At 35.8% G+C, this 12,731-nt stretch overlaps 1 protein-coding gene across 1 annotated transcript in view; it reads right to left on the bottom strand.

Moving 5' to 3' along the window:
- The window catches only part of TXLNB (taxilin beta), a 39,457-nt gene extending 38,328 nt beyond the window's left edge, over positions 1–1,129 (bottom strand). Inside the window, exon 1 of the mRNA XM_006915420.1 lies at positions 691–1,129. Coding sequence (XP_006915482.1) covers positions 691–1,129 — 439 coding nt within the window. The remainder of the gene's footprint in view (positions 1–690) is intronic.
- Positions 1,130–12,731: the final 11,602 nt, after the last annotated feature.

Below are 12,731 nucleotides of genomic sequence, written 5' to 3'. Positions count from 1 at the left end.
ACACATATTAACCAAGTAATCACAAAAGTAAATGTATACTGTCAAACGCTGATAAATGCTAGAAAGGAAAGATACATAATACAATAGAAACAGAAAACAGACTTTATCTAAGGTTGGGCTATAAGAAAGTGCCATTTGATTTGTGAGCTAAATGATGAGATAAGTGTCCAGAGGGATGAACTGGAGAATAGGTAGAGATTTCTAGGTAGAGCAAATAGGATGTACACAAGCCCTGAGAGGAAGAAAGTATGGCAGGTGCAAATAACTGAAAAAGTAAATCAGACTAGTTATTAGGCAGCAGTAGTCATGGTGGTGATAGGAATAGAATGTTCAGGAAGTGGATGCTGTAGGGTAGAGTGATGGGAGAAAATGCTGGAAAGAACGGTTTGGGTTAGACCATTAGGGCCTGAAAGACTATGCCAAGAATTCTGGTCTTGTCCTAAAAGAAATGAATTCTGGTCTTGTCCGTTGAGGACAGAGGGTAGATTTGTAACATGTTGAAAGTTCACTTTAGCTCTACTGAGGGGAATTGGCTGGGGGCAAGTACAGCAACAGAAGATATTGGGAGACCCTGAAGGAAACTATTGTAGTAATCCAAATATTAGATAAGAGTTTTAGTAAAGGTTGGAGGAAGTGCCCTTTTTAGGAATAATTCAAAGAAAAATCATATATTAGAATAAAAGTACTTGCCTAATCCTTTCAGGATTTTCTTTTCCAATTTTTGCTCTTTATTGCTGACAGGCTCTTTGGCTGTGGGTGGCTCTCCAGAAGCCACAGGTTCTCTTTCAGTTTCTTCAATGGCCTCCTCACAGTCTCTGTCCTCGTTGTCAGCTGGTTCTGTGTTCTCAGGTTGCTCCTTGGCTGTAGGGGGGTTCTCGTTCCCTGCTGTGCCGACAGCAGACCCGTATGTGTTAATGATGTCTTCCAGTTGCCTATTCAACTCGTCAGAGATGTCACGAGTTCCTGTTTCAGGCTGCACATCTGCCTCTTTCGATGGTGCTTGGAGTGGGACTGAGGAATCCTGATTATCTTGCTTCTCCAGGCCATTCTGACTAAGTAACGATGAACTGTCCCCTGGAAGTGTTGCCTGTGGCTCTCCTGAGAGCTGTGCAGAGTGATTAGTCTCCATACTGGGAGTGGTACCTAGTGGTAAGCACAGTCAGGCTTTATGTAGTTAATCTAGTTGCATATCCAAACGGGCACCTACTAATTACAGTTTCTAACATAGAATGAATGTGCTTTCACATACCATCGATACAGCAATTAGGTAGGAACAGTGGGAAGCCATTTTTCTAAATCAAGTCATACGATTAGCATATTTTTGGTTTTGGTCTTTAAATTTCAGTAATATCTCCTCCTATTGACATTAACAGAGTAATTCAAGATATTGTTTTTCATGACCCTCTTTGTCACTTTGCTTGGAATAGCCAGTTTGTGTTACCATTCTTTTATATAATTCTATGTAGATTTACAATCATTGGAAGTACATGGATGCATACATTTGAAATATTCAAATTTTAAATGATGTTAAAGTTAAAATATTTTAACTTTCAAAGTGTATTTAATATAATAGCCACTGAACTTGCTAAAATCTTTCATAATAATAATGTTCCTAAGTTCTATTTTAATCTATAAAAAAAGAATTGATTAATATGAGTACATTAATATAAATGAATTATTATACTAGATACAGGAGACTTTTTTTTTCTGGTATTCTCCTTTTCCCAGATGAACAACATATAAATATTAATGATGAAAACAGATTTTTTGAGGTTCAAGTTAACATCATTTTTGGAATAAGACAGAGAATGAAGGAAAGTGTAAATTAACAAACTGTATGGAAACATGGTGATGCTCATAATAATAATTCTTTGAATTTCTATAATACTTTTTTTGTTCCAAAATAAAAACTGATTTTCTTTGGGGGGAAAAAAAAAACCAGATAGCAACTTTCTCTTCTAAGTCAAGAAGCGCTAGGATAACTTAATAATATTTAAGACATAGCAATGTTTAATGAATGGAGAGGAAATGAAGTAGAGAAATAATCCAGATATAATTTGAGCTCTTTGGAAATAAGGAATAAGGAACAAGCTGAATCAAGGATTCCAGGATTTCTGGCTATCACCATTTCTAGGGTTGCAATAGATTTGGCTTAGAACTTTAAGTTATGGTGCATTTTATTTATAAATTATATTTAATGGTGATGCTGCTTATTAGCAGGGTAACAATATGACAGAGTTTTCACAATGCTCAGGTTTTGCTGTTGTGGTGGCATGATAGCAGAAACAGAAACATACTGCTCTATGCATCGTGTGGCTTCCCCCTGTTCTCAGGGCAGTAGACATCAACAAGAACAGAAAATTGAATGTACAGACACTGCCACCCACGTGTGGCCCTCACCAAGTACTCATTATCTTAGAAGGAAGTACTTTTTTCTTTTACCCATTTTAATCCATTAACCTTATTATCAAATGATACAGTAAACAGCTTCATTATCTTCATCACTGGAGTTTCTTTAGTTTGACCCCTTCTCGTTGGGCACAGTCATCTATATATAACTTGTGCCTTGGCTAAACTTGGAGAAAGACACATGGCACCTGCTTCCAGCCAGAAGCTATTTTAAGCTCTTCTAAATGGAGCCATGGCATTTAGCACTTGATCCTTGAAAATCAAAGGGAGAAAGTACTCTTTAATACAAATGGAAGAGTAAACATTTATTGGCACAAATCCATCTGTGGGTTTTAAAGTATTAGAAAGTTTTCTTAATATGAAATAAAATCTAAAGTAAACCAAACTTCGACGCAATGCATTTAAAACTGACTGTCCATGAGAATTTTATTGTGGTTAGTCTAAATGCAAGCATTTTAATTGTACTAACTTTATTCTTCATTCATCAGAAGTCATAATCGTTGGTGTTTTTACATTAGTCCCATGGATAGCCTTTAAACTCATGTTCCACTTTTACTTGAAAACAGAATAACCGAGTTATTGTAAACCACAGGACAACTCAATTCCTAAAAGTAGCCTCAAGTCAAATAACTCTGTTACTTTTAAATAGTCTCTTTCTAGATTAATTAATTTTATAACAAAAATTATTTCTAAATTTTATCTTCCATAAACTGTATTGCCTGCCTTTTTCCTTCTCTGAGAGAGAATTTTTCACTTTTTCTGGCAGTCCCAGCGGATTATCACACATACATCCGTTCCTGAGCAACACATTTTAATTATAAATAAAACAATGGAAAGTTCTTCAACAGTTCACCAGCAATCTCAAAGTTGCAAGTTTTGAACACCGCAAACCGCACCCCACATCTCACAGGGCTTGGGGGACTGTCATACTTACCAGAAGACAAGAAGCTAAGCAGAAAGAGAGGAAGGGGAGGCAAGAGGCAGCAAAAACCTAGTCAGAAATGCAGAAACAGCAGGAGACAGGCAGCCGGCTGTGTTCTCACAAGGGAGAGAGAAACCAAAAACACACACACACACACACACACACACACACACGCACGCACACACCACACACACACGCACACATACTGATAAAACAGCAGGAGAGCATGGAGGGGGGAGGGGAAAGGAACATTGTATGACACAGCAAGAAAGAAATACACCCAAGCTTCAGTAGCTGTCTCCTGGGCAAATGTCTTAGAAAAGAGAAGCAGCTGGTAGATCTTATCAGATTTCATGTTCTGTCCTTTAAAACATTTAAACTCAGTATATAGACCCTTCGCTAGTGCAGTTTTTTCACCATCGTTGTTCGTTTGGGCAGGGATTGTTTTTTCTTATTTCTTGGTTTATTTCCAATGCGATCTGTGGTTCATCTCCTTTCCCCACTCCTTATGCTAGCCTCATTAGTGTGAGGTTTCTTATAGGAATCATGGAAAAAGAAAAACAATGGCATAACAAAAAGGAGGTGGTGGAATTCTTTTAATTCTGATGTCATTGTTTGGTTTGTTCGCAAATTCTGAATTAAAAATTTAGACAGCTATCATGGCAGTGTGTTTAGTGTCATTTTCATGTACATGGTAATTGGTGTGACCTCAGATCCCACATCTTACTTGGATAAAACTGCCTTCACATCTCGGATAAGCCCTTGGGGAAGCAGTCTGTTTTTTCTTCCTTAGTTGGAGGCTTTCCCACCTTCTGCAGCAGCATTTCCATGTCTTTCCCACCCTTTCCAACCCCTCAACCTCTCAAAAAGACTCCTTCTTACTCACCATAAAGCGCTACTCTTAACCTACATACATTTTTCTTTTCTGTTTCTGGCAAATGTGTTCTCACACTTTTCCAAAGTGAATTTCTACGTCAGACTTTCTGCTCTTGGGACTGGCTGGGCATTGTGATACCTCCTGTGGTAGATAGAATAATGCCACCCCCAAACCGTCCAAATCCTAACCTCAGGAACCTGTGGATATATTACTTACTTTACATGGTGAAAGGGACTTTGCAGAAGTGATTAAATTAGGGATTTTGAGATGGGAGATTATCCAGAATTACCTGGATGGGCCCAATGTAATCACAAGGGTCCTTAAAAATGAAAGAGGGAGGTGGGAGTTCAGAAAAGGAGATCTGATGATCCAAGCAGAAGTCAGAGTCATGCGGTGCCACGAACTAAGAGGTGAGAGAAGTCTTTAGAAACTGGGAATGGCAAGGAAACCAGTTATTCTCTAGATTCCCCCAGAAGAAATGCAATTCTATTGACACCTGATTTTAGCTGTGAGACTCATTTTGGATTTCTGATCTCCAGAACTGTAAAATAATAAATTTGTATTACTTATAAGCCACTAGATTTATGGTAAATAACTACTGCAGTGAAGGGAAACTAAAACATACTACTCCCCAACTTTTCCCAACCTCTTTCTCTGAGTTTAGGGGAGGCATAAGTTACATACAGATGAATGTAACCAATGTGTAGAGGTAAAGATAAAGAAAGTCCAGTGATGAAGGTAATGAAGCTATTTACTATATCATTCGATAGTAAAGTTGGTGAATTAAACTGGTGAGAGAGAAAGGTACTTCTTTCTAAGGTAATGAGTACTTGGTGAGGGCCATAGGTGGGTGATATTTCATATTGGTTTGTAGCAAACTTAACCAGTCAGATCTCTCAGTAAACACAAATGACCAATTAGTGATTTTCATATTTATGTAACATATGGATGCTTTCAACAGAACAATTTAATTTTGAAAATTAATTTAAAGAAAAAAAAAAAGAACTTGCCATGGTTGAACTAAATTATTATGTTATTATTTATACTGATGCGTACTAATATAAAAATAGGTATAAACTTCTGATGTTCATTGTTATTGTATTATACAAACTTAAAAATATTATTTAAGAAACCTGCAGACCAGTAAATACAATTCAAATGAACAACATTGCTTTTATGTGACAAATAATATTTTGCTGAACCCAAACTACAATTTACAACATGAATATGATACTGACTGTTGGTCCTTGTGAGTTCATGGTACTTTACAATGCTTTGTGAAATGACTCAATTTCTTCAACACTTGATTCATTCAAATTATTACATAAATTTTATTCATATGACCTGCCATAATTTCAATTGGACTTCATTTGATACTAATGCATCATTTACTGCTCTTTCTAATTTTCCTGCAATTATTAAAATGTGTTACATGGAGCTAACTTGATTAGATATACACATGATAGTGAAGGCATTGAAATGACAGATATGCATAGTGACAACAAAATGACAGCTACCTAGATGATCCATAAGAGGCTTATAAATTTTTAATTATAAATGAAATGAATGTAAACACACAAACTTGTGACTCCCAAGAACCCATCTGTGGCCTGCTAGAGGCCCAAAAAGCTGGAATAGGTAAATAAAGAAGACAAACTAATAGAGCTCACTGCTTACGATAAAATCAACCTTTGAGTTACAAAAAATTTTATTTGAAAATAAAATTTTACCTTTTATGCAAATATTACAAGACAATAGTTTAAAAATCAAATGATGCTAAAAAGCTTAACAAGCAACAATAATCTCTGTCTTCATGACTACCACTTCCTCCAACCTTTTCATGCTTCCTAGAGGTAATTATATTAAACTATTGGAGATATTGCTGTGATTTGCTTTCTCATTTGTAAATAAGACACCTACCTTGCTGTCTGTCAACTTATAAATTTTTGACATTACCTATTGTCTGCTCATAATAATAGGTGAAGATTTAATTCAATACCCTTTTTTCTCTCCTTATTTCTCAATAAAATCACATCTGACCTTTTAATTCACATTCTATGTTTTCATTATTGAAATAAAGTTCACTGCTAAATCAGGTAGAACACTGGGACTATCGTTACATTCTTTTGAAACTTGCTTTTTTTCTGAAGTTGGTGATTATCTTTTCTTTACATTTGCTTAGTATTCAGAAAACTCTGTCTTTCCAAAAGCTTCACAAGAGCTCTGCAAAATGCCTCTCTATGCAATTTCCCTCAATGTCAAGTGTAAAATGTGGACTGCCTAGTTCACATGGTTGTTATGAGACTAGCACAGTCAATGTGGTCTATATAGTGAACACATAATCCATGGCAACTAATTCCAATAATGATGTGTTTAAGCGAAGCCTATAAAATGGGGATTAATATTTTTTATACTAATAGCATTTTGAAATTGTTGCTGTCTAGAACCAAGTTCAAGTCTAAGAATCTATTGTATCATCTTCTGGTTGTGGTACACATATACTTGATCTGGGTTAGATCTGGCTTGAGATGAGTTGCAAATCTTTGTACACTCTGTTTCTACTTAGCAAACATCACCTCTGTGTTTCTAGAATAGGGGAAAATGTGGGCTTGTGGCCAAGCAGAGATTATTTTCAATTAGTCTAAATACAAAACCAGGCAACAAGTTACCATATTCAATTCCTGTGGTGGCACCTCTTTAATTTGTACCAGTTGTGTGCAGTTGGTCTCCAAAAGTGAAAAGTATGATTCACATCTGAAGAAAAAGATTTGGTTTTATTTTTTTTAAGCAAGAAATGGGCAAACAAAGATTGTCTCCAGGAAAGGGCAATGTGAGCTAGCTTTCCCGAATAAAATAGATCACTTGAAATTTACATAAATATTGGGTACTATACTTGTACTTGAAAAGAGCTCCACTTTTTTTTTTTAGAGCTCCACTTCTTAAGTGGCCTTATTTAATTACATGTAAATACTTTTTGCATGATAACAACAGAATCATGAATTCCTTCTTATAAATAATGCAGATAAATTTTAGAGTAAGCTCCTTTACACTGTTTCTCTGTTTAATCTGAATTAATAAGACTTTGCCACATATCTGTCAATATTTTGTTCAAGGAAGGTCAGAATAAAGTCCATTATGTTATAGTAATATTAGACCCCTCGTCTTTGAAAAGCTCCTTCCTACCGCTGAATGTACTAGAGATCCAGGACCATGAGACTGTGTGTTGCCTTGTTTATCTGGAACATTTCCACTGAGGATAGAGCGAGCTTTAATGGTGGTCAAGGGCCATAGCAGAGACATTCCCCTGGAACAGGCTACACTGTTTCAATCTCTGAGTACCAGCAAGTGCCTTGAAGGCCACGTGGCTGAAGCATAGAGATGTTTCTCCCTCTATCCTATTGAAAACGTTTGTCATCAGTGGTTTACTCAGCAGAGTTCTAGGATGTTCCTTTGGGTGAGGGTCTGCTTATTGCTGCAGATTGGCAGGAAAATCCCGCTGGCTTGAATACTCATAACATAACCTTGGGGGCAGAAGCTCCTGAACTACAGAGTCACAGTAAGTACTGTGTGGTGTCCTACTTCCTCTGGTTCATGCTCCCTACAGGAAACTTGGGAACTACATCTTATTTGAAAGAACTCTGGTCACAAGATATTAAATTATGACAACCAGAAGGCAATGATACAGATTGACTGAGATGTCAAGCGCTGGTGATCCCAACTATGAGGTTGCCAATCCACCCAGGGTTTTGATCTGGACCCCCCTGTCAGGTATATTTCCCCTTCCTTCCCCTCTTCTCATTCTTCCTTGTTCTGGAGTTTGGTGGCTACTGTGGGATCTGTAGAATCTTGATGAGGGAGGGGACCTCACATATCATCTTCCTACCTTCCTTTCACTCAGAGGTCCTGTCCAGAGCCACCCTGACCTGTCTTCAAGTAGATGACATCAGATAGAAAAAAATCAGCTCTTCCTAATAAAACAGCACTACTTGCTAAGAGTGAAATGAAATCTACCAAAATGATAATAAATCCATGTGTTTTACTACACAAGCACTATGCCTCCTTTCAAAGGTTTGACAAAGGCGTCTTTTTCAAACAGACTTTCTGAGGTTTGCTAAGCAATGACTACAAGTTTCCTCTTTATTCTAAAATTATTAGAATAATTTTTTTGATTATTCTCCCTCAGGGTCATGAGTTCTTTCTTTCTTCTTTCTTTTCTGAGTGTCATGAAGCCCTTCTTCCCCTGCTGATCACAACAGGAGTTCTCAGAAGGGGTCTAAGGTTGACCTTGTATTTGAAGGAAAGCCTATCACTTTGATGTGTTAAAAAACAGGGGTGTGGTGGTCACCTAGTTACAACCTAGTGACTACTTGTCTCCTTTCTTTTTACAATGCAGTTCTTATCAAAGAGTATGGCCATATTTTAAAATTCTGTGTATGTGGTCTTTTTCTTCATATAATTTGATGTGGTTTTAATAGGATCTAGAACAACACAGATCCTGAGAATAGTAAAGGTGGTCAGCAAGTGATTAAATGGTAAGTGATTAAATGCTTAGACCTCTGATACCTTTTTAAAAAATCTTTTTTCTGTTCCCTCTTTACCTTCTTTCTGTGGTATGCAGATGCCTAGGTTTTGTTGTTTTGAAGGGAGACCATTAACTGAATTTCTCTATCTCCCTGTCTCGTCTTTAAGAGCCTTTCCCACTATGAGTATCTTTTATGTGACCAGTTGTCCCTAGACTAGATTAATTTACCATGTGTGCTCCTTAATTCAAGTTCAAAGACTGGGAAGGAAGCACCTACCCCTTCTATTCATCTTTAAATCATTTTATGGACCCTATTTTGTATCGATTTTGAATTGTACCAAATTGATCTTGTTAATCAGTACATTTCCAAATTGTAGCTGGATCCTGGCAGAGCTGCCTTATTGCTTAACTCCAGGAGTCATCAATTGAACAAAATAAATGTGAGGCTCCCTGGCTTTGTGCAACATGGTGGTCTTAGACTCAATCTGGAACAGTGGCCTGATGGAATCATGGTGTCTGTGAGAAGAAAAAATTCATAACTGTCTTCGTCAAAGATACTCAAGAAAAATTGCAAAATTATTAAAAACATGAAGGAAAAATGAAGGGTAATTCTCTCGGGTATAGTGCCACCCAGTGCAAAAGATGACAACTTCAAGGTCTTCGTTGCAGGAAAATGTAACTACTATTAAAAAGTAACAATAGCATGACTATTAAGGACATGAGTGCCTGAATAAACTGCGCCTTGGCCCAAAATCTACCTTCCTATGAGGTCCCCAAAACTGCCATACATTCCTTCCCTAGGAATGCCAAGAAGTCTTCTATGGATTGTCTAGACATGATTATTACTACATTCCATGGATTAGAAGATCACAACCTAGAAGTAAGGGGTTTGGATCCTTACCCAAGGAATTCCTGTCCTGCTGTGTCCCACACTCAATGGGAAAAAGGGCCCTCATCAGGAAAGTCTGTTCACAGAAATCAACGCTTCCACTGACTAAACGCTAATTTCAAGTCACTAGATGTAGATAAAAATTAATTTGTTTTCCCCAGAGTATATATTTAAATTTGTATAAACATAAAACCTGTGTGCATTAACAAAAAAAGATTGTCCCTTCCATTAAGACAAAACAAAAAAGCAAAACGAAACAAAGAACCCTTGGTAGGCTACTAACGTACATTTTAAAAATTCAAAATTTTATTAAAAATAGAACTACCTTATGACCCAACAATTCCAATTCTGTGTATTTATCCAAAAAAATCCAAGATACTAATTTGAAAAGATATATGCACCCCTACATTCACTGCAGTGCTATTTACAATAACCAAAATATGGAAGCAACCTAAGTGCCCATTGATAGATGATTCGATAAAGAAGATGTGGTACATACATATAGTGGAATATTACTTGGCCATAAAAAATGAAATATTATTTGCAATGACATGAATGGACTTAGAAGATATTATGCTAAGTAAAATAAGTCAGAGAAAGACAAATACCATATGATTTCATTTATATGTGGAATCTAAAAAGCAAAATAAACTAACTAGAAACAGACTCATAGGTATAGGGAACAAATTGGTAATTGCCAAATGGGAAGGGGATTGGGAAGGGGATTAGGGAGTCTGGTGAAAAAGATAAAGGGATTAAGAAGTACAAATTGGTAGTTATACAATAGCTGCGGGGATGTAAAGTATAGCATAGGGAGTATAGACGATAATATTGAAATAATTATGTATAGTGTCAGGTGGGTACTAGACTTATCTAGAGGATCATCTTGTGAGTTATACAGATGTCTAATCACTATGCTGTCCACCTGAAACTAATATAAAATCAATTAAAGTCAGAAGTCTTAAAATCTAATGAATTAGTGTCTTTTTGGGGGGAAGTAACAAGTAAACAATTTAAAAAACACACTTAATTGAAACTACAAAGTTTTATAAGTTAAAAGCATATATGAAAAATTTGTATTTGAATATTTTGCTGGAATATATTTTATATTTAGCTAAAAATAGGATGACAATTTAAATGTATGTATATAAAGATAGATATTATATGAATTAAGCTGTTTTAAATGGATACTTTTTATATCAAAGATTTAAGCTCAAAAGAGAAATTTAACTTTGTATTAATAAGAAAAAAGTAAGACCAACATAGAGATAGGAAGCTTGGGCCCAAGTAAAGGTCTGAGAATGAAAAAAGTAGCCTTTTAAAATTTGTTCTGATAATCAAAGCCCCAGTTCTGGAAAGACAGTGATTGAACAATAGCAACAACAAAAATTAATCTGGTGAGTTTTCTATAGTATTTATTCCAAAATTAAGTGATTTTTGTATTAAAAAACTAATATATTTGAAAGAATAGTCATACCTATTTTGTATAACGAAACTGGGAAATTTAATATGATTTTGTGTTTTCCTCTATAAGTGAAACAAATTTAGATTTCTGCATAAAAACTGGAGAAAAATAAGCAATTATGTTACATAAATATACATCACATTTCTACTAAACTGTCTTATTTTGATACATCCTGCTTATTTTCTGATATTCTAGAGTAGTTTTTGGAAGTTTGAGTTCAGAAAATATTAAGTAATGGATATTTTTATTTATTCAAAGACCCCTGAGAAATTGGAGTTCTATACTGGTGTCATCTGTAATTAAATTAAAGACATATGTATTTTAATAAATCAAAATTTGTCAGATGATATATTCAAAATATCTGAATTTGGATCATGAGTCGAAGGAGAGATTTTCAGTCTAAACCTCAAAAGTCTGAGTCTGCATGTAATGTTATTTGCATACAAAGTCTTTCTTGGATCTTTCTGCAGAAAATTAAACACTTTGAACTGACCTGGCACTGGGATGGAAGTAGTAGTAACTGGGAGAATCACTTGGGTTTATAAAATGTAACTAAAACATTTCACGATACACAAGTTTTCTAAGGGAATGAGGAAATGTTGCATTGTATGTGCAAGAAAGTGCTGTGGGTCAGGAAAGGGAGCAAGATACATTTTAGGATAAAGCTAAAATTTAGGAGAGCTAAAATTTAATGAATATGTGAACTAGAAATCACTAGAAATTAAAGAGGAGTGGGAAGAATTAATTTGTCCAGCATCCACTTGGAGAAATGAATTGTACTTTTAATTGTACGCTAAGTCAGAGTGGACACCAACTGAAGCTCTTTCCATGGACTAGACTAGCTCTTGGACTCTTTCAAAACTGAATATTAGAACCAAGAAAGGAGTAGTGTCCCAAAGCTTCCATTTCTGAGAATTCAGAACTGGCAACTGTGACCAAGACCTCAGGTTCAAAACCAATGGAAACAAGTGAAACAAACCATCTGTCAAACAAGCACCTACATAGCCACAAAGAATGAAGGCTACAGAATGAAACTGGAACGAAGTAGCTGGAATCCACATCCTTTCCTGAGATCTCTTCTCAAAACAAAAGTGACTGCCTAGAAAATATCGAGCTTCATTCAGTATTTTGTTGTTCATATCGATATTGAAGTGGGTATCTTGGAACTCTTAACTAAAGAAAGAAAATAAGAAATTATTCTTGTTAGAGAAAAGGGATTCTTGTTAGAGAAAATTAGAAATACAATTCCTGATTAAGTAGGAGCATTGTAATTTTAGAACAGAATTAGAAATATCAGTGTAAACTTTAAAGGAACACTTTTGTAGCATTGATACTGAAATAACCTAGGAACAATGTTACCCCATGTTATACCCTATTACCGGGTTCTTGGTCTCTATATTTTTTGCTAAAAGAAACTTAAGACTCAGAGAAACATCTCAGCTTAGGCTTGGCCTAGAAATATGTATGTAAGATAGCTTTTAAATGTGTATATAAGATATGATCATTTTTGTGCTGGGAAGCAAGAAACCTTTCAAATATTAATAAAGTTCTATCAAAAATGACATAGGAACCTGCCTAAAAGAAGCTACTGCTGACCAAAGTTGTGACATTAAAAAGGATAATAAATCCTCCAGTCAACTGAAATGC

This window comes from Pteropus alecto, unplaced genomic scaffold (genome assembly GCF_000325575.1).
Source record: "Pteropus alecto unplaced genomic scaffold, ASM32557v1 scaffold185, whole genome shotgun sequence".
Taxonomy (NCBI): domain Eukaryota; kingdom Metazoa; phylum Chordata; class Mammalia; order Chiroptera; family Pteropodidae; genus Pteropus; species Pteropus alecto.
The sequence above is the reverse complement of the archived record's forward strand: the minus strand, read 5'-3'. Positions and strand labels throughout refer to the sequence as shown.